This window comes from Melospiza melodia, chromosome 16 (genome assembly GCF_035770615.1).
Source record: "Melospiza melodia melodia isolate bMelMel2 chromosome 16, bMelMel2.pri, whole genome shotgun sequence".
Classification (NCBI taxonomy): Eukaryota; Metazoa; Chordata; class Aves; order Passeriformes; family Passerellidae; genus Melospiza; species Melospiza melodia.
In genome coordinates this window covers 13812282-13840140 of record NC_086209.1, presented here as the reverse complement: position 1 = coordinate 13840140, position 27859 = coordinate 13812282, and the positions used below count along the sequence as shown (strand labels likewise).

Below are 27859 nucleotides of genomic sequence, written 5' to 3'. Positions count from 1 at the left end.
CTGCATTCCCTTGGTCTCTTAGTCTAAATTAATTCACTCTTGGGAAAAAAAAAAAAAAGTTCTTGAAAGGTGAGAAAGGGAACCTCCAGCAAGTCAGTAACTTTGCATTAAGCAGTGGTAAATCCAAAGCAGCTTACCCAGTGCAGAGTTAGGAACACAGACAGGCAGAGTTACCACCAAGTGCCACACTGTAAGTATGATGCCTTCTCACCTCTCTCCTGGAAATGTTTTCCTAGGCCTGTAACCTCAATAGGAAATACTGCATTTATGCATTAAAATGACAGTTTCAGAAGTGATACTTTTGGAAAAAGGACAGATATGCAAGCATGAAATTCATAACTCATTTATTGAATATATATATGCAAGGATACCAATAAAAAGAAACTAATACTGCAAACTACAACTTTGGAAGTAAAGCCAATATAACAGGAACAAAATATACATAACATTGTAGATAGGAATGCATTTACCCTCTTCCATACATTCCTTGTCTTTACACCTAATGTAAATATATGCTAGAGCAAAAGCTGCAAACGTTGGCCTAACCTGAGTGCTTTGACAAGCAACAGCTCTCCAGGATTTGTTAAGGGCTGAGATGTCACTGCAGACTAATGGCTGTGCATACAAATGCATGTACAGGAACTGCTTCACCAAGTATATAAATCAAGGGCTGTGTTCTGTTTTTTCACCTCCATCACTAATATAGTGGAATCTGACTCTGGTGACATGGAAGAAGAGTTACTAATTGCTATCATGCACTTTCAGTTCTCTTCAGATTAATTTAATCTAATGAGGATTAATTTTCCTGTCAATCTGATTCAGCGTATTAATATTTTTGGAATGCACTGATTATCACCTGTCAGATAAGTCTGATATTTCAAATAGATTATCACCTCTTCATTTTTCACTCTGTTTTAGCATGAAGTTCTTTTTCCTATAGGCAGGAGTAAGAGGCAAACTCTTCCATTACACTACATTTTAGGGCCAGATTTGGCAGACTCAAAGCACTGCAGGTGAGCACAGCTTTGCACCTGGAGCTGAGACTTTGTGGAGTGTAGGTGTGGCTCCTACTGGAGCCTTATCACAGACCCTGGTGTGGATGGAGCAGCCTGTGCTGCAGGAGCAATGTTCCTCGTGCCCTGTCCCCCTGCCCTGGACAGCACAGCCACTGCTCTGGGGGACTGACCTGGGGACTCTGGCATTGCCCCAGCTGCATCCTCAAGATATCTGAACAGGATCCTTGTGATGCCTGTCCTTCCTTGGCACAGTCCTTCTGGGAATAGCAGAACCACAGATCTGTGAGACCACAGTGAGTTGGGGAGATCTCTTAATGGAGAGGTGCTGGGGAGAAAGCTCCCTTCCCAGAGGGGTCCAGGCATCTTAAACAGCACACAATCCTCTTGTGAGCAAAAGAAATGCCCAAAGGCAAAATGTAACAATAATAAAATAAAATAAAAAAAAATTAAAGTGAAACCAGTTTTTTAAGACAAGTTTTCTTGAATTCATGACGTTGAATTCTCTGATTGTGAGATGAAAGCAGAAGGTGCCTAGTAAAAAAAAAATCTCAGTAACAAATTGACTGTATTAATTTAACTAGCTAATTTAAACATACCTAGTTCACCTATAGAGCACTTTCATTACTTCTAACATTTCTGGGAAGGCAGTAGATGCTCCAGAATAATCTTCAATATATGCTTGCAAAGATTACATTGCTTTACCAAAAAAAACCTGCAAACCAAAACAAACCCCCAAAAATTCAGAGAGACTGTCTGAAATTCCAAGCTAAAATACACATAAAAAGACAGTAATGGCAGTATTTTGTCTTTTTAAAAAATGATGTAAATGTTGTATACTATGATACATTGTCATGCTTTTTAAAACTACAATTAAGGATGTAAGAGATGTACAGTAAATACACTGCTGAGGTACATTTCTTCTAAATATTAACACCACGACAGAATTACTCCCCAGCAGGTGATGCTACTTGGGAACATATAAATACAATTTTTACATTGTAAGGCACTTTTACCCAGCATACATGAGTTGAAGTCAGTTATGACAAATTTGAGGCTTGTAAGAAAAGGTTTTTGCTTTTGACTTTGCTTCCATGAATTCTGAATTGATGACAGTTTCACCAGGCCATTTCAGCACTCAGGGGCAACAGGGAAATCAGCCACTTGCTTTTCTGCTACCCAAAGGTAAAGTGCTGGTTCTTCAAGGCAAGGAATGGGTGAATTTATCCATAACAGGTGAGTTATTGGACTGAATATTATACTAAGCCACTGACACAACGAATTAGAGCTCAGTCTCAAGTACAGTCAGTATGCTGGCAGATCTACCCCATGCAAACTTAGTTAAATACAGTAGCTGCAAACAAAGTGCCTTTTTTCCATGGGAGGGCCATGTCTGAGGCACAAACTGAAGTAATTTAAATATTGAAGGATGCTATTTTGCATTCTGAAACTGTTCTGAGTGGCTGAGAAATGTTCATGTTCTAGGAGAAACAAAACACCTTGATAGACAATTTCAATAATCGATCTGTCATTGCAATTCAAGTCACGCTTTTAATTTTGAAAGTTACAAATACAAAATAAAAATGAGCAATGGCATCATGTTTAGAGCAGTAACTGAATATTTTCTGTACACAGCAATATTTCTTTCCAAACGGGATTATTCTCCAGGAAAGCAAACAGAATTGATTGAATTCTAACAGGTAAAATGTTAGAAACTCCAATATACAGTAATTGAGTCCCTCAAGACATTAAGGGAATGCATAAGAAGACAAATGACACACGTTAAATCTTTTAAAAATACAAGTAAAAAATGCTACAGAAACTCATGTTACATATGAACCATTTTTGCAATACCAATCACAGAAGAACTGTAGCAGTTTATAGTCAAATCAGTGTCTTTTGCTTGTTTCCTTCCTTCAAATCCAGAAGTTTTGTTGGGAGTTCAGAGTGAAACAAGTCAAAACCCTAAACAAACAATAAGGTGATGTGGTAGCAACAGACAAACATGTGGACTAGGTTCAGCTTTTTGGTTTTATTTAAGTAAGTCTGAGGATGTGCTTTAACAGACCAATTGAAGAAGCCAGTAGCCATTAGAAATGACAAGGTGTTTTGAAAGCAGTCAGAGGACTGTTCTTTAGGTTTGGTATAGCCTAGATCTGAGCGTTCCCTCAAGGAACATCAAATTCTAGCAAGTAGAATTCCATGATGTGATTGTTGACAGAGAAAGGAAAAAAAAAAATCACTAAAACAATAAGGATGATACGTGAACTTTCCCATATAGTGGTCATATGATTAAAAAATAAATATCAATCTAGCAAAAAAGTTTGCTTCCTCACTCTTCTTACAGAATATGGGACCTTTATGCACATTCTTGACAAAACATGAAGTGTTCCACACAACAGAGAACACCTGAGGTATGGACGTCAGATATGGTGGCTAAATTCCATAGTGAGTGAAGAGTTGTAACTCTCTGAAGTAAAAGAGATTGGGCTGCAAAGTCCAAACATTTGTATATCAGGGTTTTAATCACACTTGGTGAAGTGTTCTTTGTAAATCAGGACACAGAAAGAGGTGGGTTTTTGGGGAAAGAATGAACTACAGCCCTTTGGCATGAGTTCTAAAGCTCACAGCTCAGAACCAACAGCTGCTCAAGTAAATCTCCCGCAAACAATGCCGGGCGGAATGAGCAATCACAACAGGAACAACCTGAAATGTTCAAGCGTGCTTGGTGTACACAGAGTCCTCTCCTACTGCTGCTGCCCGAGCCAGACCAGCGCTGCCATCAACGGCTCCGGAACTCGTGCAGGAAGAAAATGCAAAATTCACAAAGTACCAGCTCGTTGCCATCAAGGACTTGTTCATGGTGTTAATTAAACTAGCTAAGACCTTCCCTCGTTGTGTGAATCCACTAAACAACTTACACATTCCAAATCTTAAAGTTTTTATTCAGTCCAGAAATATAGATCTTACTTCATTTCAATGTCTGCCTTAACTTTTGACACTGTACATATTACATATCATTTATATAGTGTTTCATTTTTTTCCAGACACTGCAGACTACAAACTACATAATATTGACATGTAAAACTCTGCCACTTACTGAAGGCTCACACACATGAACGTTTCAGGCAGTTCAATGAAATTTCTAACAGAGTTGGGTAGTAAAAAGTTACTAACCCTTTTCTGATTTTTAGAAAACAATTTAAAAGAATTAGTAGTTATGATGTCTTAGCCATTCCCAGTTCTATAACTCTGTCCCTTGAACCTGTTTAAAAAATGATGAAAACAATAGTAAATTTTAAATCATACAGAAAAGCATTTCACAGCTCTGACATTACATCTACATTTAGCAATAGAAATGAGGGCCTCCCTTCTTACACTGTTACAAAGTCAGCCGGATTTAAAAAACAACAAATCCTCCCCGTTCTTCTACAGTATGCCAATAAAAAGTACTCTGCATACACTAGATTTAAATACTTCACTGCAGTAAACTACATTAATTGAATATTGCGTTTCAGTCTTGGTAACAGATCTGTCAGGAGTAACTTCCATACCTAGTTTCCATTGAGCTGCTGCTGAGGAATGTCATTGTGGTCAGTGCCTGATTTGCCACGGCTTTTGCTTTCTCTTTCTTCATCCTCTTCATCTCTTTCATCGTTTCCACTATGGTTTTTACAATAGAGTCTGGCACAATAAAAGGAACAGTGAGGATTTACACTGAAAATATCCATCCAAACCTGACTTCTCTCTCAATTAGTTTCGAGATGTGCTACAAGTCAGTTGCAAACTCTTAAATCATTCACAGCTTCCAGTGAAGCATCAGTTAAACTGAGAAGGAAAACAAGGGTGAAGAGCAGCCAACAGAACTGTGACCAATCCCAGTTTTGCAGCCCTGCCTCTGTCACTGCTCAGTGAATGCCCTCTCGTGGGCACAGCACGGCAGCTCAGCTGCAGCCAAGCCACAGCTCTTCAGGAAGGATGGAAAATTGGGGGGTCCAAAAAGCCCCTGAAGGAAACTACAAACACATCAATATGGAGGAATCATGACATCAATTTTCTTGATGTAAATTACAGATTATTGGAGAAGGAAAATATAATACAAGTCAAATAATTTTCTCATTTCTCCTATTTACAACAGTACAGAAATTTTAAATTAGCAGAGTAACTGAAATGTTTCATAAACTCAACAACTACTTAAAGCTACTATTTTAAGCTAAATTTTGCCCTCTTTTTAAAGAACATATTGACTAGCCAAGTTAGGCAGAAAAAGTGTCATGAAATATCTTTACTTTTGTAGCAGATTCAACAATTACATAGGTCCTTACTTATAAATTCCTCGTGACATGTTCTCAATGTATTTAGCTTTGTCTTCTACTCCACAGTGGTAATGGTATGTTTTTATGCAGGCCTTGATTTCACACCCAATAGTAGCACCAGGCTGGCTGCAGAGTGTGCATTTCTGTGCAGGGGAAAAGAAGAACAACAACATTCAGCATCTCAGTCTTTTGTCACTTAGTACTCAGTTTAATGCTCCTCATATTTATGGCAAATATTTTGCAACAGAGTAATTCCTCTTCCAGATCATCTTTCCAATGAAAAGTTAATCAAAGACATGGTAAACCAGAAACTGTAAGATAGCAACCCACAAAACATGAACACTAGGATTTACCTGTCTGTTGCACAGAAAATTGCTATGTGATTACAAAACATGTTATTGCATGTCCAAGGCTATTTTATTGCTGCTGAAGTTAGTATACTAATATATAGAGAGTCTTAAATAATTATTTTCAAGGAAAATCATTGCTAGTTTTTTATTATCTGTCTGATCCCCTATACATTTCTTAGCACTTTAAAAACATCCTGAGTTTTAATAAAATACAGTGTGATATTTTACCAGCATCCCCATCTCTAAGATCTTAAAATGTTTTCCTTCTAAAATACCAAAACAGTTAGAAACACTGGTTTGTTTCCAATTTTAGAGAATATATTCACTGCAAGAACTGCATATTCTCTAATTTTATGTGCAGCTCCACACAGTGTGTTTTTAGTAACACAGGTCCAAAGCTGTTACTCTCTTATAGTTACAGCACAGCTAATATGAATCATATGATTCTGTGATCATAACAGTTATGTACAATTGTCATAAAGAATCCCAAATACCACAAGCCCAAACACCACTAATATTAAGGTGATTCCTATCTGGCTGTCCTTCCCACAAGTAACAATATATTTTAATTTTGTGTTTAGAAAGAGATGGAAAAGATTACTCCATAAAAGGAAGGAGGCAGAGCTAACAGACCTTAGAAGAATCACTAACACATTAACCACATTCTGCAGGTACATACCATTCTTTTTCCTCTCTTGATTTCTTGAAGTACAGTTTTGATATCAAAATCACCAAATTCTGCCCTTGAAGTTGTTGTTAGCTGGACAGTGCCAGAGGAAAACAACTGTAAAACAAGCAAGTCAAAGAAGTGTCAGGTCCAAAGATGATGGATGAACATCCTTCTTCAAGATGAACAAACCAAGATGTTTGGAAATTTTTTTACAAGAATAACTGAGCACTGAACATCCTGTTTTGTGATCTCAGCATGTGCTTTACCAACAAACTAGAAAAACCCTACACTGAGCAATTAAAGCATTCCTTCTGATCCCCACCTGACTGCTTTAATTAGAGTTGTTGTTGCCTTGGAGAAACTTCTTTTAAAAGACAGTGGAGTAGACGAGAAGTAATGATAGGATGAAAATATAAAGTAGTAAATGGGAAATATTATTAATTGCATTACTCAATGTTTAAGGAATATTCCATTTCCTACCCTGTGACATATATGTAATTCAGGTTCAACACAGATGTCAATACAGCTGTGAAGTCCTGAGGGATGAAAATGGAGAACAGAATACCATCCCTTCCATCATCATCCTGGTATATTCAGCTTTACCTGCCTTAAAGCTGAAGTTCAGGTAGACAAAGTAACAGAGATTTGCTGGAGTAAGACTCTGGCACACAGCAGCTCTCTGTTTAGTGAGGGTGGGAACACAAAGTCAATGAGTAACTCCACAGACTGCCTGGACTATTTATTTATTTTGAGGTACAACATAAACCAGTGAATTTTGTTACCCAAAGCCCCACCTCACTCACGGCACTGTCTGCTCATGTTCTTTGCAATGAGATCCTGTTCAGGCTGACAGTTCTACAAATGTGATCATCTAAAGGCAAGAGCTTCCTGGAACATCCATATCCCACACTCTACTTAACTCACACAGCCTGAATCCACAGGTCAAAAATGAACAAAGTTCATGGATTCTTCTCAGATTGTCTCTGAATGCCTGGGAAGTTGTTTTATTCTTGGAAAGGATTCTTTTAGTTAAAACTGTTTTCTGTTTTCCTTTTTAAATACTTCATATGCATTTAGACACTAAGGGAGCATTTTTAATAAGCTAAAGCATCTCCCTGAGCTAATTCTATCTCTTAGCATGAAGCCAACTTTTATTCATATTGCCTGCAGTGAAAATAAATGAATTGCTCACTTTGCAACACTTCAGTGCTTAAGATCATCAGCATACAGACAATACTCAGCATAATTACATGTGAGGGTACTGTATTAAAATCTAAAATAGCAATTCAGACAAAATGCACAGAATAGACTGATTAACAACAATACTCACCATGCACTTATAGTGTGCTGCAGCCTTTTTGGCATTAAATATATGAAGCTTTCCTCTAGCTTCATTTTCTTCTTCACCTGCATGACAGAATCCACATTTAGGTTTTGTATCACTGGGGCTGCTTCTGTGGGGAGACCTGTCTCTCTGAAAGAAAAACATTTTACTAAAATATACTGCTGGGATACAAATCAGGTTGCAATTTTAAAAGCCTGTGGCCACCAGCTGGAGGCTCAGACAAATGCAAATTTTAACAAAACTTATATTTCAGAGAAGAAATATGCAATTCTGTCTTCTAAGAAGTTTAGCATATTTACTGCTTACATAGGAACTGCTTTCTATTTCATCTGTGCCATGTGAGGACGTAGATCTAGTGTCTTCTGATTGCCCTTTTAAATTTGTTTTTCTTGGCTTTCCCTTACGACCCCTCCTTTTTCCTTTGGGAGGTGAAGGCTCCAATTCGTGTTCATTGATATTTTCTTCTAAATCTGCTTTAGAAGTCAGAAAACATCATTAAATAAGATTCTCCACAATTTTATAAAAAATAAACTAAGAAAAAACCCCAAACCAAAACCAACCCACAACCCACCAACACTAGACAAGAAAAATCACAAGCTGTATTTTCCAAATTTTGGTCAGAAATAAAAAAAAGCACCTTTTCCTCATTTATTACAAACATGCAACTGCAGATCCTGAAAACATTACTTCTTCTATGTCATACACCTTTGCATCTTTATAACACAAGAAGGTTTAGTGTTTCTTACAACTTCTACTTTCAGACCTAAAATGTGTCCTCAGACACACATCTTCACCCTCACTGAAAATAACATTCATTTAACCTACACTGAAACTGGAAAGTGTTCTCACCCATGAAATATGCTGATAATTTATTATTTTAAAATGCATAACTCCAATGTATATTGCCCTTGATAGTATGCCAGTGTACCCAATAATACCTCTCTCCTTGCTTTATTAATTGATGCCTGTTGACTTAACAAAACAAAATTCATCCATTGGGTTATAACATCAAGCTTTAAAACTGAAAAGTATTTACCTTCAGTGAAACAAATCTACAGTTTTATGTCATTACAGAGTATTTTTAGATCTGCAGCTAAAAGCAGCCTCCAGTTTAGAGGAAATCATCCCCACAGACAACATCTCATATCAAGTATTTACAGACTATTAGGAACATAAGAACACATTTTTTAATACAGACATGCCAGAGGCCTGACAAGTTCCTTTACAAATGTCAGCTGAGCTGTGACTGCTGCACAGAGCTGAGCCCAGCCCTTTGGGCACAGTGGCCTTTGCACAACTCACAGCTCTAGAGAAGATACAAATCAATTCTACAAGATTGAGATTGCTTCCAATAAGATCTGGTTAAATTCTATCTGATAATTCCATCTAACAACCAGCTCTATTCAGTCACTAACAACTTTCCTACTCACAGAACCACCCTCCTTTTTTTCCTTTAATCTGTAGCACCCACCCTTGCTTGAATCACAAACAAATTTCAGATTTGTTTAAAGAACATGCACAGACCCTGCTGAAGGACTTTTCTTCTCAAAACCCAAACCACAAACGTCAGTATGAGCCCCCAAACAGAAGGAAATGGTAAAGATGTGGAGCATTCACTTGATGGAAATTGCCACATTGTTTTAGTGTCCAGACAGGACATCTTAGCTGCAGACTAAATGCTGTCTTGCCAGCACTTGTCTTTCTTACCTATTATCACATAAAAATCAGATCACATTTCTATCTTGTGATAACAGACTCAGCTGCACAAAACATGAAGTCCAAGTGCTGAATATATTCCACAGCCCTCAAGTGGGAGCAGAAGACAAATGAAGCCCTGGCCCAGCCTGGCACACAAGGACATCCTGCTCAGCTCCATCCACTGGATCTGTCACCAATCCCCAAGGAAAGCTACAGCTTCTGCTCAGTTATTAAGGAAGGACAGAAAACTCATCCAAATGCACAACAACAGTTATACTGAAATTTATACAGATCTGCAAATTATTTTGGTTTAAACTTACAGATTATTCAGCAATATACAGATCTGCCCAAGTTGCTAAGACACATCAGTCTGTTTACAACATCCCTATACTTTAATATAAAAACTACTCTTTTCTAATTACATGTCAGAAGCACCATTTATTTTACACTGAAAGAAACCTAAATACATGATGACACAGATTATGTAATGAAAAAATACATTTTACATGTTTTTCTCAGTATTTCCTACCTACTTTTCATTTGTCACCACTTGCTCAATTCCCTAAGCAAGATTATGCAATTTAGATATTGACCTCTTAGACTGCACATAGCAAATTTTATTGCAATCTGAAAACCTTTCAAAAAGAATTCTCTTTTTATCTTGTTCATCACATGAACTCTCCACTGATTATTCAAAGAAACTTGTGAATATTTGTCTCTACTTTTACAGAAATCATAGATGGTTATTGTAGAAAAGCAGTCTTACAAAAATGTGACTATTGAATCCATGACCCTTTAAATGACATCAGTAAGAAGTTAAAAAAATTCCTTCCAAAATAATTCAGTGGACTTCCCTACTATTTCATGAAACAAGACATAGTCCATTCACTGCTATTCTTTATCTTTTCCAAAGCTCCTTGTCAATTTTGTCAGCCAAAAAGCTTTCTACCTCAGTCCACCCTTATTTTCTACAATAACATTAAAGCATGTCCTGAACTCTTTACAGTCCCACTTAAAAAAGACAGAAGTGAGTTATAATTGCTAAAAACCAAGCACACCTTATGAAAACCAATTTCTTAGATGTGCCAATCTCCTAACAGAATAAGTCCTTAAGTGCTATTTTTCAGTCTATAATTATTAGCATATTTAAGATCTGAAGAGTAAAAATGCTGTATTTTTAAAAGATAGTTTCAGTGTAAGATAAAAAAAACTTGAAGAATGCAAAGCTTTCTTTAAAGGACAACCCCTCTTCTGTGCTCAAAACTACGACTTCCAGAGAAGGTCAGACACGAAAATCCAGATGCTACATGACACCCCTTCACTAAAATGCAATTCCTTGAAGATTTACATCTCCTACTTCAAGTGATGTGGACCTAGAGAGTAACAGCACCAAGATGTGAGGATCTGCTCTGCCACATCCATCCTCCAAGCCTGATTCCTCAAACATTAAAGCTCCTCTTGTTTTTACAGCACCCTGAACCCACAGAACAGCACAGGGGGACTGTAACCAGCTGTCAAACACATCTGCCCTGCATGGTCCTCATGTTTAATTCACAGCTTGGTGGGTGCCCTATCCCTCCCCTCAAGCCCACTGCCAGCTTACCCTGTGTCCCTGGCATCTGATGGTTGGGTGTTTCCAACTTCTCATGTCAGCTTGAACTAAGGAAAACACAAAAAGTTGTTCAACTCCTCCCTGACCAGGTGATGTTTTATCATGGATATCACCCATCCTCTGAATCCCCTGAGATTCCCTAGAATTCCCTCTTCAACTACCCCCCATCCCATATCCCTTTACTGCATTGCTTTTTAAAATCATGACAATTTTCTCAGTATAACTTTAGATAAAGTTCCAAGGAGGTTTCTGTGAGCTTTCCTCAGAAGTCCCCAAAAGCTAGATCTGAAAAAAGCCCAAAACACAACATGGCCTGAGAAAGGGGGGGTAAGGGTAGAAATCAAGAAGAAACAATCTACATTTTAAAAAGCACCTAGGAATAGGATATTGTAAATTCAGATGAGTAGCAACAAGCCCCTAATTTGCATTTTAGAAATCCATGAGCAGTACAAAGTACCACAGAAGGAACCCTGGCAAAATGCTGTATTACATCAACTGTTAACAGGGAGATTTAGCTTCAGAGAGAAATCTAAAAATTCTCCTTTGATCATGACTAGAAGGAAAAAGGATCAAGATGTTTTGCTGTTTAAAATAAGGCTTGGCAGAGAAGAGGCAGAGAAATCACTGATCCATACTGCATCAGCTTGAAATGCACATGGAACCCCTTTCCAAAAGCCAGGTTAAAGCAAAGTAATAAAGAATTAAGTGATTTAAAGGTTGTGAAAGAACATGTAAAAAGAGGATGTGTACAATAAATATGGCTTTATTTACATCCTACAGTACCTTAAACAACCAAGTAAGAGAGCCAGAAACAAAGCAGGTTGATTTTGTATGAGGAGGATAAAAGCTAAAACTACTGGCAAAACATATTTGTAAGTAGAACTGGACATGAAAAGAAGCCAAAGCATAGAATGTTGAAGGGGCTGAGACATGCTGTTATATTAATCTGAAATCAGACATATGCAGGTAAAGTTTTACAGTGCATTTGGGATAAAAGAGAAACTAAAAATTCAAGGAACAAAATCAATCTTACTATATTTCTAAAGGAGAAATGGAATATAGCAGAGAAAAAAAAGAGTACTTCAGCATGCTTGAGTAAAATCTCATTAAACTATGGCTGAAACCAAATAAACCATATGAGCCAACATAATTGTTTTAAATAGGAAAGAAACATAAAAAAAACCCAAAAGAGCCTTATTGGCCCCATAGTTAATACTAAAAATGTGGATGCATCTATAAGCAATCATAAGAAACAGGGATTTGCAAAAATCCCCTTGCAATCAAACATGAAATCAGGTAAACTAATAATGAAATAATAGTAGTTTTTATCAGCAGATGATGTGAAATTAATGACCAAAATGCTGAATATATTTTTTGTGCTTTCTTTTTCGATGGAAAAAGAAAAAGTTACATTAAACACATTTAAATTAAAGTAAGAACTGATAGGAAAAATTTAAGTTACCCCTTAGGTTCTGCCACTAATATGTTTTCCAAAAGCCCCAGACACTTGAATGAAGTGATGACTCTCATCCAGAAGTTATTTGTTATGAGGTATTTGAGATTATTTATTTAAGTACATTTAACATAGAAAAATAATAAAATAGTCCTTACTAACCACACAATTTAAATGTATTTTCAAGCAAAGAAACACTGGCAAAGACTGAAGACAGATGATGCACTTGGCTTATTTGCAGAATCACAAAGCTGATGAATTTGTTGAGCAGCTCAAGCCCCTCTGTGTAACACCTTTCCTAGATGGGAGGGAGAATCAGAACACCACAGGACAGCTCCTCAGACAGGACAAACCCCTCACCACATGACTTTTGCATTTTTCCTTTTTCCATTAGCCACGTGGTTTTCCATAAGAAAACCTTGGAGTTTCTGCACAAACCCTCATTAGTCTATAATGGGACACTGCTAATTGCTGCCTGGACCAAGTGCTGCTGTGGGAACACCAGGAACACATTTGGTGCCACACCCAGAGCATTCTCCAGGAGACAGAACCAGGCTGAGTTAGCAGAGCCCTGCAAGACTTTCTCACCACCAAAATCCAAAGGACCCCAAAGTGCAACATTACAGAAGCATTTACACCTGACTGTTCCTGCAAACAACCTGGGCCACAGAAAATGCAGCAGGGAACAAACACTGCTGCTCAAAGAATCCAAGGATGAATCAGAATGTTACCTTACTAGAATGCCAAAAAGTTGCAGATGTTTTTCCTGCCTGGTTTTCATAGCACTTTGGGAAAGTACTCAGTGCACTACAGATTGCAGTGTCCCAGAGAAATACCATCCTGACTGAACTTCCTGAGCAGTGTGAGAAGCACGGATTCCATGTCTGATCTTCACACTGACATGAAAAGGATGCTAACACAGGGAATTCCTTATTCCCACTGTGGAAACAGAATTCCCTGAGGCTTTGAGCACAGCTACAACAGAAATTACAGACATTTTATTTTCTGACCCCACAGTTCCAAGAGAAGTCACACAGCTCTTTGTCAGTCTTTGTCTTACCACTGTGTAACAAATGAAATTACATTCTTATCTTAGTTGATATTGAACTATTCCTCATCAGCTGAATTTGTTTTAAATCCAACACATCAGCCAGGGCAACCTCACCTGCAGGGAACTGAGAGAGACCAATTTTTTTCATTTTACAACAACTATTTTCAGTACATTGGAATAATTTCCAACAAACAGCTCCAAAACATCAGTTCAACAATACTTCATTCTTCACAAACAATAAATGCAATTGTATCAAACTGAACAGTAATTCAACTAATGGTTGGCTGTGATCATTTGAAAGCACTGGCACCAATTCCTGTAACCTATTAGGTACTGAAAACTTAGCTTGCCTAAAACTATGAATGAAGCTCAGTCATTTTGTTAAATTTGTAAACAGCAAGCCAAAAACCTAGATGTCCTTTATCCAGTTAATGGGAACAAAGAACAGAAAAACCACTCTGAATTACAGAAAGGAAACACAGGAGAAATACCATTTTCCTATTCTATGTCACCTAAATACCACACCATATAGATAAATTAGATAAACCCAACAATGTGTTGAAACAGATAAAGAATTTAAGAGCACAGTACTCTGCTGCCATGCTCCACATTTTCATATTCAAAGAAAGCAGAAGGTAGTTCAAGTCCTGTCATGTGAAGAAAAATTAATTCCCATCACTCATTAATTTTGTCTTGATGAGTAGATACCAAGCCTGATGAATCCTCACACCACCTGAATTTCATAACAGCAAAAAATATATCTATGAGATCCTTTTTATTAAGTCTTAGCAGGTAACTTAACCCCAACATAGGTCCTTCAAAATTATTTCCATGCAGCCTCAAGAGATTTTCTTTAATTGTTATTAAGTGTTTAACAGTCAGTCTTTTTAAACTAGAAGTGCAAGAGCCAGACCTCAGACTTGGGCAAGTCTGCCCCCAGAAGCATCCATTTTCTAGGGAAGGAAAGGAAAAATCTCACTATTATGCAGCAGTGCTGCCTACAGAAAATAAACTGTTCTGGACAAACCAAACACTCCTAAAAAGTCTTTGATCATCTACTGACATCAGTGACAGAATAAAAATACTTGGACTGGAACGATTAAATCTGGACACAAAGAACCCACAGATGTTCTAAACTGACCAAGAAAAAAAACAAATGAATAATAATAAAAAAATCCCCAACCAAAATGCAACCCAGAGAAGGAGCAGTTAGGTTTCCATTAAAAAGAACTGATGGTTCCAGCACCTCACACTGGGTGACAGAACCACAGATAAGCTTTAACTGTTCTGTTAGGAAAACACTGCTAAGCAAAGATTAATGAAAATGAAACTAAAACAAGATTAAAAAGAAAGAAAGCCACTGTGTTAACATCTAGCTTCCCTGCCTGGTCTAGTCACTCTCCTCTGCCAAGTCCCTTATCTGGTTTCACACACCACCATTCTTTCACATTTAAATGCCTCCTTCACATTCACATTCTCATCAAGAAACAAACAAAATACAAATATAAAGCTTAATCTCACCATCCAACACCTTCCAGTTGTCATTTCACTTAGCAAACTTCAGCATTTAAGTATTAAGGAAAAAAACCTCCCAAGACCATTCTGAAACTCTGAAAACCATCCTGTAATTTCTGTCTGCTAAAGTTAATCAGTGTTCAATGTACCAAAATACCATTGCTATGGAAATTACTATAGCATTGTATCAGGCATATGCAATATATATTTCTACTTTATTTGATTTAAAGGAGGTCTATCACAAATGAGCCCCAGCTCCTGATGTTATTAAACCCACAAAAATAAATAATAATTATTTTATGGGTAAAGTTTCCAAAACTGTATGGACTAAAAAGAAAACAATCTTTGGGAAAGAGCACTGGGTGGAATTTCAGTAAAATATTAAATGAAGAACTGAAAACAGGAATATAAAGTTTAGCTACATATAGTTCTAGAAGTGCAAAGCTATTTCTAGAAATGTAAAGCATGACAGAAGTAAATATTTCCAACAACAAAAAAAAAGTGTGCAAAGTGCTAAATAAAGTACTATCAGGTTCTTTGGCCTCAGCTGTTCTGAGTGACATTGAGGGCAGGAGAGAAGAAATACACAATCTAAGAGGCTCTTGATGAGTCTAGATTAATGTTTTAATAAACTACCATCATCAACATTTAGTAAAAAAACTCTTTTTTCCCAATATATCTCTACAAAATTTAAAAGCCTTTGCTGCTAGAAAATGGCACTGTAAAACTGGAGATAATGGTTCCTGAAAACTCTTAAAGAAAAGCACAAGTTCAGATCCTGCAAGGAATCCCAAACAGAAAAAGTAATTCATTGGCTTTGAGCTCCATGCAGAATTGGAGGCATTTTTAAACACATATCAAACACTGAGACATTTGTGAGCAAGTGTAAAAGATTATTTTAAAATATCAGTTAAAAAGATTAATCTCTCTGACTCAAAATGTCTTTAACATTCTGTGTCTGCTAACACACAGTGACCCCAAAACAAACACAAGATAACGTGGCCTCTTCTCTTTGGAGAACTAATTACAACATAGATAGTGTTTTTATTGTTTAAACCCAGTAAAGTTAGAGTTTTATATATAGGCACACAACAATAATGATTTAAATAGACTAAAAAAAAAAGAAATCCATTTCCTTTGGTATTTTTTGCTGCCTTCAGGATCTTTCTGAACATTGAAATAACATCCAAACCTTTACCATTAATAAGTTCACTACCTGTAGCATAAAAAGCAACACATTATCTTAAAAATACATTTGGCATAGAGACTGAAGTCATTAATGAAGTTTAATGTTCCCTAAACAGTTGCATACTCCTCATTAATTAAATCTGAGGACATTTCAGCTGCAAACAATGCAAGAAGTAAACTACCAACTGTTAGCTTACCCAATTTCAGATACAGCAGAAAAAAAGAAAAATACTTAATAAAAACACAACAGCACAAGTAGTTTGGAATTTTAACAGACCACACAATATATCTGCATTTGTGGCATTTCACTATTCTTTTCTGCAAAGCTTTAGTGAATGGATCCATAAAACTTTTTTTTTAAACATTATGATTCAGAAACTTATCTGTAAGTGAACTCATCACAACCCTTTTCATTTACTATTGGGTGTTTCTTTTTTCAAGAGTTAAACTCTATTTACTAGTACAAAAAATAATGAATATTTAGGAACATCAGCAAAAATCAGCTGTTATCTGACAAAATATCTCAGATGTTAATATTGTGAATATTTAACTACAAATAATAGCCAGCTTCTTCCAGGGAATGTATAACTTCTACCCAAACTTTGGTTTTATGGAGCAGCATATCTTTTGAACATCCTAAAATTTATGGTTGGGGTTTTTTTACACCTCAATCAATAATTTTTAGAGAAAATACAGAAATCAGATGGACTTCCTAACTCATTGTTTTTCGAAAATATGTAGTTCTAATTTTTACTGAAAACATTTCTATTCTCCAGAAAAATTCAATTTAACCAAGTATCTTTCTACAATGGGAAAAATTTATATTGAATAATTTTACCTTCAGAGTTATGCGTAGTTTTCTTGTGTTTTCGACATAAAATCCTATAAACAAAGTAGTTGAAAACTGTCAAGTCAGTCACGAATCACAGATTATTTACTCATCTTTTAAATTTAAATGCCAGTACATTTTTCTCCCACTTATAAGACTCACTGATACACAAATCTTGCAGTGAAAATATGCTTTTCTAGCACATCACTATTTTGAATGCCACAATCATAATCAGAATTTTTTGCAACAGTTTTGTTTAGATTCCAAAGTGGGGTTTTGTTTTGCTTTGTTGCTTGTTTTTTAAACAAAGAATGTAAAATACAAATTAAAAACAAACATAACAAATGAATAATAGTTACATGTAAATGCCTTGTGAGGGTTTCTCTCTTATCTGAGCTTTATCATGCAAAGCACAGTAGTAGTGATATGTCTTGTGACATGTTTTCACATCACAGCCAATGGTCGCTCCAGGACAGTGGCACAAAGAGCACATCTGGAAAGGAGAAGAAAGAAATACTAAGCAAAAAGTAGCATGAATTATGCTGGGTTCAAAAATAATATATTTACCACTCCTGGTGACAAAAAATATGGATTTCTGCACTTGGTATTACTCTTCCTATCTCAGGTGTTTTGCATAATTTATTTTAAAAATTAGAAATTTGTTACAAGTGTGCAACAGTGCAATAACCATCAGATGCATTACCAACTCAACCACCATCATCAACTCAATGAAGAAAATAAGTAATTTATTTCTGTGGAATGTATCTAATGAAAGTGACACAGCTATTCACCTGAATATCCTTCTCACAAGGACAGTCTGTTTGTACCGACCATTTAAGAAAAGTTAAAATCATAATTTTACCTCTTTAATTCTGAATTATATTATAAAGGCAAGAGGGAAAAAATTACACCCATTTGAGAATGAATCCTGCAGTCAGAAATACTGCCAACCTGCAAATTTACCTCAGGATCATCAACTGACTTTTCTTTTTTTTCTAAAGTCCTTTCCAAAACACTGAATTTAGTGAAATATTTGGTAAGTACAATTAATTTATTCCAACTAAACTAAATTTTGCTCTTTGTACTTATATTGCAAAAAAGATTAAAAGTGAGGCTGTTGCTTTACTCTTCTTTCCCATTAATTAATTCTTCTTGTATCAGACACACAGATAACAGCAGCTATCTAAATTAGCTTCTAAATTGCTCATGGTCCTTCTTATAGTGTGGTAGAAAAGGAACTAATTGACAGTATCACAAATTTTTTTTTCTTTATTGTTCTCAACTGACTTAATACTCCCCAAAATCTCAGGATTTCCCATTAAACTGACCTCCCAAGACAACTGGAGCTTTTTCTTTGTATCCTGCATACTGTCAACACCCCCAAAAGGTTCCAGTCGATTCCAAATCTAAGTATGCAATGTAGGATATTCCCTACATATATATCTATATATCTCCCTATCTCTGTGAAAACATTTTTCTCCCCTGCACTCACTTAGTCAAGTTCTCCTTGCACTCTCAAATATGCCAAAAAAATATACCACCAAAGTTACCAAATATACCACCAGCCTGTTTTTCCATTTTAACGAAGTCAACTGAACAGTAAAAATGTCAAAGCCTTGGATCATCTCCATTTACTCCTCTGCAAGCTCTGAAATGGTACAGTTAAATACTGTTGCCTAGTTGTTATCTCATTTTTTATGGGCATTTTATCTCATAAATCTGTTATCCATTATGGTTTTATATATAATAATTGCTGATCAAAGTTCTTTAGCAAAGCCTAGGCTTATATATCCAGCTAATCAAGTGTAGTCAGAACCTCAGTTTTTCCAAAGCCAGAAATGACTAAAAGAAAACTTTCTTTTTATGAACACCATAATATGTCTGTAAAACAAAGCACACACATTTCATCCATGTTCCTAGTAAGTAATAAAATACTTATTCCATTGGTGCATGTCTGCTATCCAAATGGTCACTAGCTTAAGTTATATTGGGTATATTAGAAGTTTGATAAGCTGCAAATTAGGTATGTTCTTAAAAAAAAAACCAAAAAAACAACTTTTCCATTCAGAGATACTAGAAATAACACAGAAAATTTAAATAATTAAGATATCAGTGATTTGTACTTCCAAATATTTAGACTTCAGAAGCTGCCGTGTCTGGCCTACCAAGGTCTGAACCCAGCACCTTTTCTCAGACAGATCTACTGCCATCAGAAAGTCTCTACATTCTGTCACTGTCCCTCTGGAAATGAGGTCCCCACCGTGAGAGCCCTCCTGGCCAGCAGCACCTCCTGAGGGAGCACAAACTGAGCCCAAGCCATCAAGAAATTCACCTAAGCCAATGTTCTGGGGGTTTTTGCTGAATGTGCTCCCCTAGAATGGACCAGGCAAGCAGACCTGAGAGAAGGGATTTGTGCTAATGATAAACCTTTACCTTTAAACTTCCCACATGCCAGTGGAGAAAGACAAATTCCTCCAGAGAGTGATTCAGAGCTGCAGCTCTCTGCCAGCTACAGAGACAGGCACCTAAGTTAAGATCTAAAATTATCTTGTAGGATTTCTCAAAGAGGAACCAACTCAGGACTGTGAATCCATTACACTGACCAGATCCAGGTTTTCTACAAAAACCTGAACAAAGTTCCTGGTACACACAGCTGTGAGCTCCAAGAATGGAGCCATTGCAATAGAAGGAACATAAAGAGATTCAGAAGCAGAAAGAGAAACCACCAAAGACAAAAAAAAAAAAAACCTTTAAAACCCTTTAAGACACACAAGAATCAAGAAGTCTCTTTATGATCATTAGTTTCATTTACTACCATGGTCTTTGGAAAGCCCTGATCACAACATGAATGACTTGTGAACAGTTATTTCTTTCAGCTAATTAGAGCAAATGAAGTTTCCTAGATGGGAAAAGATTCAAATGAAGCAGTGGATGAAAGAGTAGACTATTATTATAAAATTGTAGTTCTACAAAATACTTTGGACTTCCTTTAGTGGTGCAAGAACTGGTAAATACATAGAGTGCTTTAAATAACGAAGCTGAAAGGTTTAAATGTGAGGAGTGAACTGATCATCTTGTAAAATTATTTTAAGAAGAGCCTCATTCATTTCCCCAAATTGGAAAACAACTAGTTCCAAATAAATAATAATAAAATAATTCCTTATGAATTTTTTAATTCCAGGAATTTAAAAAAGTCACTGCTGTGCAATCTCTTTAATTTTTTAGAGCTGCAATGACTACTGTACCCACATATCTCATAAACCGTCTACACTCACAGCATTATTTTTTAAAATCAATATAAAAGGAGCAAAAGGTATATTTGGTAGTTAAAACTAGATTTTGGCAGTAAACCCATGTACTGGTAAAGGCACAATAACACCCTTCCCAGGAGCCTAAAGCGTGGATTTCTTTCAGAAATCTAACAGAAAATATTAAATAGATGAAATACACTGAACAACTTCCTTGCAAACTTTATGGAGGGTATGAAAATACTGTCTTTCATTTTCAAGAGCCAAAATAGGGACTTACCAGTTTTGTGCCTCTCTTTATTTCTTTCTGAATGTCTTCAATAGAGAATCCACCAAGACTCTCATTATCAGTGTGTGAAGAAACCAGTGCGGACGAGAACAGCTAAAATTGCAAAGACAAAATCTGTATTTTAATTTTTAAGGGTATAAGTGATAGAGAAATTTATAGATATGAAACCCACCAAATTGCAGTGGTTAATCACTTGTGCCAATTCCAATCTGGGGGGTTTTTTCCACGTGTTGGCAGCGTTTTCCCGGCTCCATCCCACTCCCGGTCACTCACCATACACTTGTGATGTGCCGCCACCTTCTGGTTCTCCGACATCAGCAACTGCCCACATTCGTTATCTTTATTCGAGCGACAGAAGCCACACTTCCTTTGTCTGGAGGAGACTTTCTTCTGTCCGACTGAGCTTGTCATGGTTTTAAATGACCTTAGAATGCCACTGCAATCCTCTCAATGCTACAGGGAGAAAGAACTGCAATCAGCATGTTAATATCAACAAAAGGCAAATTAACATAGCTTCATAAATAAAGTATTGGATGCTTGGAAGTGATTTGTACCTTTTCTTTATGCTGCTTCAATATAGCCAAATAAACAAATGACTGGCAGAGGCACTATTTGGCCAAATTTTAATGAAATTATTTCAGCAAGAAAAAGCTGTTTCTTTACAAAAATAAGTTTGAGAATTAAAATAAAACATTGGATGCTAATACAAAAGCAGAAAACTGAAAAGAAGAAAGTGGGAAATACAACAAGAGAATCGTCGGGGGAAAAAAGTTACTGCAACTCATTTTTATAGTTATTCATTACAGGAAAGGAACCTGTGGAAAAAATATATATAAGTACATGCAATGAAATTCATGCTATTGAACTTCTTCATAAACAGAAGCAAAGAAAACCAGAGTCCAGCACAGCCTCCTGCACAGGTTCTGGCTGTAAAGGCTCACAAAGTCTCAGGGCAGATGAGTGAAGAGTAGAGATGAGATGATAAAATGTTACCACTTTTGGTATCAGAGGTATCTTGTGGCTACTCAAACAGCTTTAGGAACAAAACTTTAGACACCTCTCTGAGGTGCTGCAGTGGAAACCTCCCCATGAGCAACAGTTCCTTTGGCAGCACTACACCAGTTTTCAGTGAGTGCACAAGAGCTGCAGTTCTCAGCTCAGAAAAGTAACTTAAAATTAAATCCAGTATGAATCACAAACTTTCAAAGTGCTACCAGCAACACGTTTCAAAATGTAACACTGAGGTCACAGAGCTCAACTCAGGCAGACACAGCTCGTGCAGAAGTGAGAATACTCAATGAGTGCATAAATATCATTTGCTTCTACATCTACCAAGAAATTAAAAAAAAAAATCATCTTCTTCAAATATACTTTCTTAGAGTTTTTTACTTTGGAGATTTGAGCCTTACTATCAGAATTTGCCACAACTGCAATAAAATCCTCCTCAGCCTTTCTCTTCCTTTGACTCGACTAAGTAAGAAAAGCCACCGTAGGGTCTGATATTTGTGTTGGAAAAAAGTGTAAAATCCAGCCCCAAATAAGAGAGCAGAGTTGCAAAACATCTGGACTGGGCTACAATGGCACAGATCTGCATGAAAATACAGGGCTGCTCTCTGGAAGTGGCATGGGCAGAGCCGGTGCTGTCAGGAGCTCATAATGCTGCTATCACTCACTCACTCCTCAAGTTTCCATCGGCTCCTGCTCTCAGACCCTCCTGCTTCAAGGGATTTTCACAGACCTTGGAACTGCTGGCCCTGCACCATTTATTGCAAAACTCCTCCTGCTCTAGAGGTGCCTGTGCTGCCCCCCAGGCTGTGCCCTCCCAACAGCTCCATTCGCTTTCTGTTCTAACCACGAGCAGTCCAAGCGCTGCCGCACACTCAGAACAAGAATGCAAAGATTTCGGATCTTGCTGATTTGCACAAAAAATGTAAATGTGCCAATCTGGATAAACCAGTCACACCCTTTGCAGTGGCAATAGGGAGTCCTTAAGTGTTAAAACACAAAAGAATTATTATACTGTATTCTTCTAAAGAAAAAATAAAGAGTATTCTGTAATCCCTTCTGAGCAGAAAGAATGGTTCCTGAAGAGACAGACAGATAGATATGTATGCATGTATGTATATTAAAAAAGAAAAATCTGGGCAATTTTTAAAATTTAAATAATATTCAGGAGCAGAAAAATACCTACAAAAGACAAGTAGGAAGTAATATCACGAAGATTACTTGTTTACATCTCACATTCAACAGATCAACATAAATCACACAGGGGTGTTTACAAATATACTAACAAAGTGATGTAAATGCAAAAGTTCTGGTTTTGTATAAACAGTGTGGTATATAAACATACAATCACTAGAGTCTATCAGTTTCATTTTCTATTCAGATTATATTATTAAAATATTGACACCAATGATAGCAGTTATTAAAAGGAAGATCAGGAATTTCCCTGTAGACGTGCACAGGACCTGCTGACTCTCAGCAACACAGGAATTACTAATAATACTACTCTTCAATTTAAGCAGCAAGTTTGTATTTTAGAAAATGAAAGTAATTTATAGCACAGATAAAAAATTTTTAAGTGTCTCTCATCATACTTCATTTATAGGAAAAACAACTTTCCAAGACACAAGATTGTAAAGAAGCTGCTCACAGCTCGCTGCTCTGCACTCCCAGTGCTCGACAGGGACGTCACTGCAGCAGCACCAGGAGCTGACACAGCCTCACTTCCTCAAGTGCTTCTGCAGAATTAGATCTTTTAAGGCTCACAGTGAAGTTAAAAATAATGTCTATCTTTACTCAATAAACAGATGTTGATGTTTTTAAAAAAAAAAAAATGTTTTGAAATACTTCACAATTAGAAATAATTAAAACTTGAAAAATTATTCAAAACTCAAACGAGCCAAAAAGGAAGTTCACGTTCTTTTCATCATCAGATTAAATTACTCTGAAAGCATTTTACAAGGGTATCTAAAACTTTTCTCTCCAACCCCACGTTTGTTGAGGGTTTTTTTTGTTTGTTTGTTTCACTGGGCATTTACCCTATTTATACATTTTTTAAGAGTGCTGAAAAAAAATTTAGCATGAGAAACATCTATAGACCTCTCCATAAATTACATTTGCTTTCTCATAAATGTGAGAAGACACTACTCTCAGATCACTTCTCTTTGTGTCAAAATGCACTTATCCTGTCCATTAAAACAAGAAACAAAACACATTTTCTAAGAAAGATGAACAAAGTAATGCAGCTACAGCCCCACAATGCTGAATCCAAGCACTCAAAATTCTGTTTTCTTCTCTCAAGTTCAATCACCCAGAACAACTAATCTAGTTTGCCAAGTATCAAGCTACATTTCATTGGAATGAGAAAAAATGCAACTTAAAAACAGCTCAATATTTTGGTTTTCCATGTTTTAAAAGGCTAACAAATGAGGAGGAATTACAAAAAACAGTGATTACATCTCCTGTTGATAGAATTTTGTTTGTCAACTTTGTCAGTCTCACAGACTGGCTCACAAGGAGTGATGCACTGTGGAATCACTGGCTGGGGAGATTTTTACTGTCTCCACCAAAATAGAACACAGATACTACAAACACAGAGATTATTCCATACAAATCAATTTTCCATGAGCTTGATCTAAGAAATGAGAAGTTACATGTACCCCAGAATCACAAAACCAGAAATTCACTCAACCATTCTCCACCAAAAAATTTGGGTTCATTTGCATTCACATTTCTTATGGGCACCAAAGTATTAAATGTGGTGCTTTCCCTCTCAGCATCTTTATTTTATCTTTAAAGCAGCAGGTTTTACACCCTCCTGTAGTTTCTGTGCTGCTTTATTGAGCTCTAGGCAACAGATTTCCTGATGTAAAAGTGCAAGTTCAATAACTCTCAGGCACGGGATGCCCTCAGTGCATGAGACATTGCTCAGCACCAAAGAATGGAAAGTAACCTGCACTCTAATTTCTATTTATTGCCCAAACCTGTTTCAGGAGCCTGATTATAGGAGTTAAAACCTCACCTGTATTTCCTACAAAGGACAGTCATCTACAAGCTGCCCAAGTAAAGTTTGTTTTGCTGTGTGATCTGTACGATTCCCAAAATAAATTTCAAAAAATTAGAATTTATATTTGTGAAGATAATTTCAGACACCAGGAGAGAACCTGTGGGAAGTAAACAAGCTTCAGAAAATGCCACTGCAGATGCTGAAGTGGTTTGGTCTCTCAGGAAGAGCTACAGAAAATATTTGTGCTGATTTTTCCAAGATGCTCACTGGAGATACCAGAGTCACAAGCTTACAAGTGCTTTGCAGTTTCCCGGGTCGGACACCCATTGTTGGGAGGTTTATTTTGGAGAAAGGAGGAGTGAAGAAGGGGAGAGGGGAAGTATCCTGAGGGTTCTGTGGCTGAGAACCCAAATCACAGGTCCTATAGAAATTTTTATCCCAGAGTTACATTCACACAGCATCCTACAGCCACTATAAAAAGTAGGATGGGAATTTATCCACGCAACTTCCTTAAAAAAACCCAAAAAGACACCGAAGAGGGGGCAGATTCGAGGGGAGAAGGGCAAACCCTCGAACGCCTGAACAATGAGAGCAGAGCAGGTGAGTACGGCTGACACAGACAGAGCCCGCGGTCACGGAGATCTGGCAGCCGGCGCTGAGGGATCTCCAGGAAAGTTTCCATCCTCCCCCGGGGAGCGGGGCCGATAGCGGCACCTCCGCCGCCGCCTCCCCGGGGACGGCCGGGGCCGGGCGGCATCTCCCGGGCAGGATCCGCCCGAGCTCCCCGGCCGGCACCGCCGGGCCCGACCCCTCCCCGAACGCGGGGCTCCGGGGGGAGCGCGGGGGGACGCGGCAAGGGCGACCCCCTCCCGATTCCGTGGGAATTTGGGGAAAACGGGACCGGGAGACAAGGGGGGGCGGATCCTCGCTGCAAGGAGGGCGCGGGCCGGGGCGGGCGGAGCGAGCGGCACCGCCGGCCCGGGGAGGGGGCAGGGGGGCGGTACCGGCACCCGGGGCACCCTGAGGGGACACTGCGGGGCGCCGCGACCCTCGCGGGGCTGCAGGGGCCGGCTGAAGCCCCGGGAGCGGCGGCGGCTGCGGGCGGGCGAGCCCCGGGCCGGGGGCTGCGGGTGGGCCGGGGGCGCCGCGCCTACCCCTGGAGCGCGGCGCGGCGGCGGCGGGGCGGGCAGCGGGCGCTCGGCGGGTCGGTGTCGGTCACTCACCCGTGCGGCGGGCGGGGTGCGGGCGGAGGAGCCGCTCGGCACGGCCCGTCCCCGCTCGCGGGTCGCTCAGGGCCGCTCGCCCGCCGGGACCGGCGCGTTCATTCGGGGCTCGGGACGCGCCGCCGCCGCCGCCGAGCGCACGCACGCACGCACGAGCGGACGCACGCACGCACGCACGGCGCGCCTGGGCCGCGGCGGCGCTGCGGGGCGGTGCCCGATTGGCGGGAGCCCGGCGGCCGCCGCTCGCGGCCTGCTCTGCGCACGCGCGACAACGCGCGCGCCTTTCTCGCTCCCGGTTCCCGCTGCCCTCGCGGCGCTTCTCCGCGAGGCCGGGAAACGGAAGATGGGGCTGTGTGGGGAACGGCGGCTCTGCGCATGCGCACCCGCCGCCGCCACTTCCCCCGCGAGGTCCCGGCGCGAGCGAGCGCGGTTGGCGGGAGGCACGGACACACAGGGAGCGGTGCGCATGCGCAGCGCTCACCCGCAGCCGTTGTGGGGGGTGCGCGCGGCACTCGCACTGCTGCGGCCGCGCAGCCGCAGTGCCGCGCGCGTGCGCAGAGCGGGCGGCCAGGGGCGGGCGGCGCTGCGGCACCGCGCGCGCGCCCCGAGGGGAGGGGGGAGCGGCGCCGCGCGCGCTCCCTCACGGTGTGCCCCTACCCCCCCCACCCCCGAGCCCCGACCGCCCTCACGGCCCGGCGGAACGGAACGGAACGGAATGGAATGGAATGATCGAGGTTGGCGGAAGACCTTCGAGATCATCAAGTCTAGCCCCCCATCCACCACTGCCACCACAACCCCTAAACCACATCACTCAGCGCCATATCTCGGTGCCTCTCAAGCACACCTTTGGTTCAGGAGGTGCAGTGGCAGTGCTGGCTGATGTGGTTTAGTGGTTTTGGGGTTGCGGTGCCAGCGCTGAGGGGATGGCTGGATTTGATGTTCTTGAAGGTCTCTTCCAGCCTTGACGGTTCTGTGGTCCTAAACCACATCACTCAGCGCCAGATCCAGACACCCCTTAAACACCTCCAGGGATCGTGACTCCATCTCCTCCTTGTGCAGCCTATTCCAACACCTGACCACCCTAACACCTGAACACTGTTTTTTTTTTCTAATACCATATCTGAATCTCTGCTGTCGCCGTTTGAGGCCGTTTCCTCTCCGTACAGAGCCGGCAGAGCAGACCGGCCCCAGCTCACTCCACGGTCCCGTCAGGGGTGATGAGCTCCTCCCTGAGCCTCCCGGAGCCCCGGCTCCCTCAGCCGCTGCCCATCAGACTCCCAGTCCTTCCAGTTCCCCAGTTTCGGTCTCTCCCAGTTCCCCAGTCCACGCAGGAGGTTCCCCAGTCCACGCAGGAGGTTCCCCAGGCATTACAGGAGCTCTGCTGCCCTTGGCTCCAGCGCTTCCATGTCCTTGTAGAAGTAAGAGGTCCAAAACTGAACGCTGTGCTTGAGGTGTGGCATCACAATAAGTAAAAAAATTACACTTCTTTTTTACAAAGTTGTTGTCACATTGCACATGTTGATCGAATTACAATATAGTGAGACACCCAAATGCCGATACACATTTGAATTTTCAAGCTGCTACCATTTTACGCCACAATACATGGATGTTTTACACACATATGTATCCCTGCAGAAATTATTCTGCCATCTTGTTATTTTGTTTGTTATATTTCATAAATTAATTTTATTAATAAAAGTTTCCTTCATTTAGTTTCAGAATCCACTGCATGTCTTGAGGAAAACCTCTCCTTTCTCTTTGGCGTTCTTTGGTGTTTATTTACCGGTGAATGTTTATTGAATATCAGCTGTTGGGAAGGGAAATAAAGCCATAAAACAATTGCTTTGGGTTTTGCCTGAAAAACCTTTTCCAGTGGTTGTGCTTCCTTGTGAAGACAATTATTTTTATTCTCCTCCGGCAATATTTTTGTCCTCCTTTGGCACTTTAAGGAGGAGCTTTAAAGGGCAGCATTTGAAAATACAACAGTAAAGATGGTGGTGATGGTTGTTTGATTTTGGAAGTCTGTGCAGAGCCAGTGCTGCTGTATAGC

At 39.4% G+C, this 27859-nt stretch overlaps 1 protein-coding gene across 3 annotated transcripts; it reads right to left on the bottom strand.

The window, feature by feature from the left end:
* Positions 1 to 327: 327 nt before the first annotated feature.
* Positions 328 to 25895, bottom strand: PHF6 (PHD finger protein 6). Of its 3 annotated transcripts, none has more exons than XM_063170707.1 (11): positions 25810 to 25895; positions 20851 to 21030; positions 20569 to 20670; positions 17400 to 17533; positions 17050 to 17093; positions 8001 to 8167; positions 7680 to 7823; positions 6359 to 6463; positions 5339 to 5472; positions 4568 to 4697; positions 328 to 1547 (listed from the first exon to the last, which is right to left on the bottom strand). In XM_063170707.1, exons 2-10 carry the CDS (start codon positions 20986 to 20988, stop codon positions 4568 to 4570), a joined length of 1098 nt encoding a protein of 365 aa, XP_063026777.1. In that variant the 5' UTR covers positions 20989 to 21030; positions 25810 to 25895; the 3' UTR covers positions 328 to 1547. The 3 variants fall into 3 exon arrangements, with proteins under 3 accessions (XP_063026777.1, XP_063026776.1, XP_063026778.1); XM_063170706.1 differs by lacking the exon at positions 328 to 1547 and adding an exon at positions 2545 to 4278; XM_063170708.1 differs by lacking the exon at positions 328 to 1547 and adding an exon at positions 2545 to 4278 and having other exon boundaries at positions 8001 to 8164.
* Positions 25896 to 27859: the final 1964 nt, after the last annotated feature.

Excerpts from the sequence above, each read along its gene's own strand:
- PHF6 (XM_063170707.1), bottom strand. The coding sequence starts at position 20,988 with ATGACAAGCTCAGTCGGACAGAAGAAAGTCTCCTCCAGACAAAGGAAG. Across the intron at positions 8,168-17,049 it reads AACTACGCATAACTCTGAAG|CAGATTTAGAAGAAAATATC; the intron begins GTAAAATTATTC and ends TGACTTCTAAAG. Across the intron at positions 5,473-6,358 it reads TCAAGAGAGGAAAAAGAATG|AAATGCACACTCTGCAGCCA; the intron begins GTATGTACCTGC and ends TCCCCTGCACAG.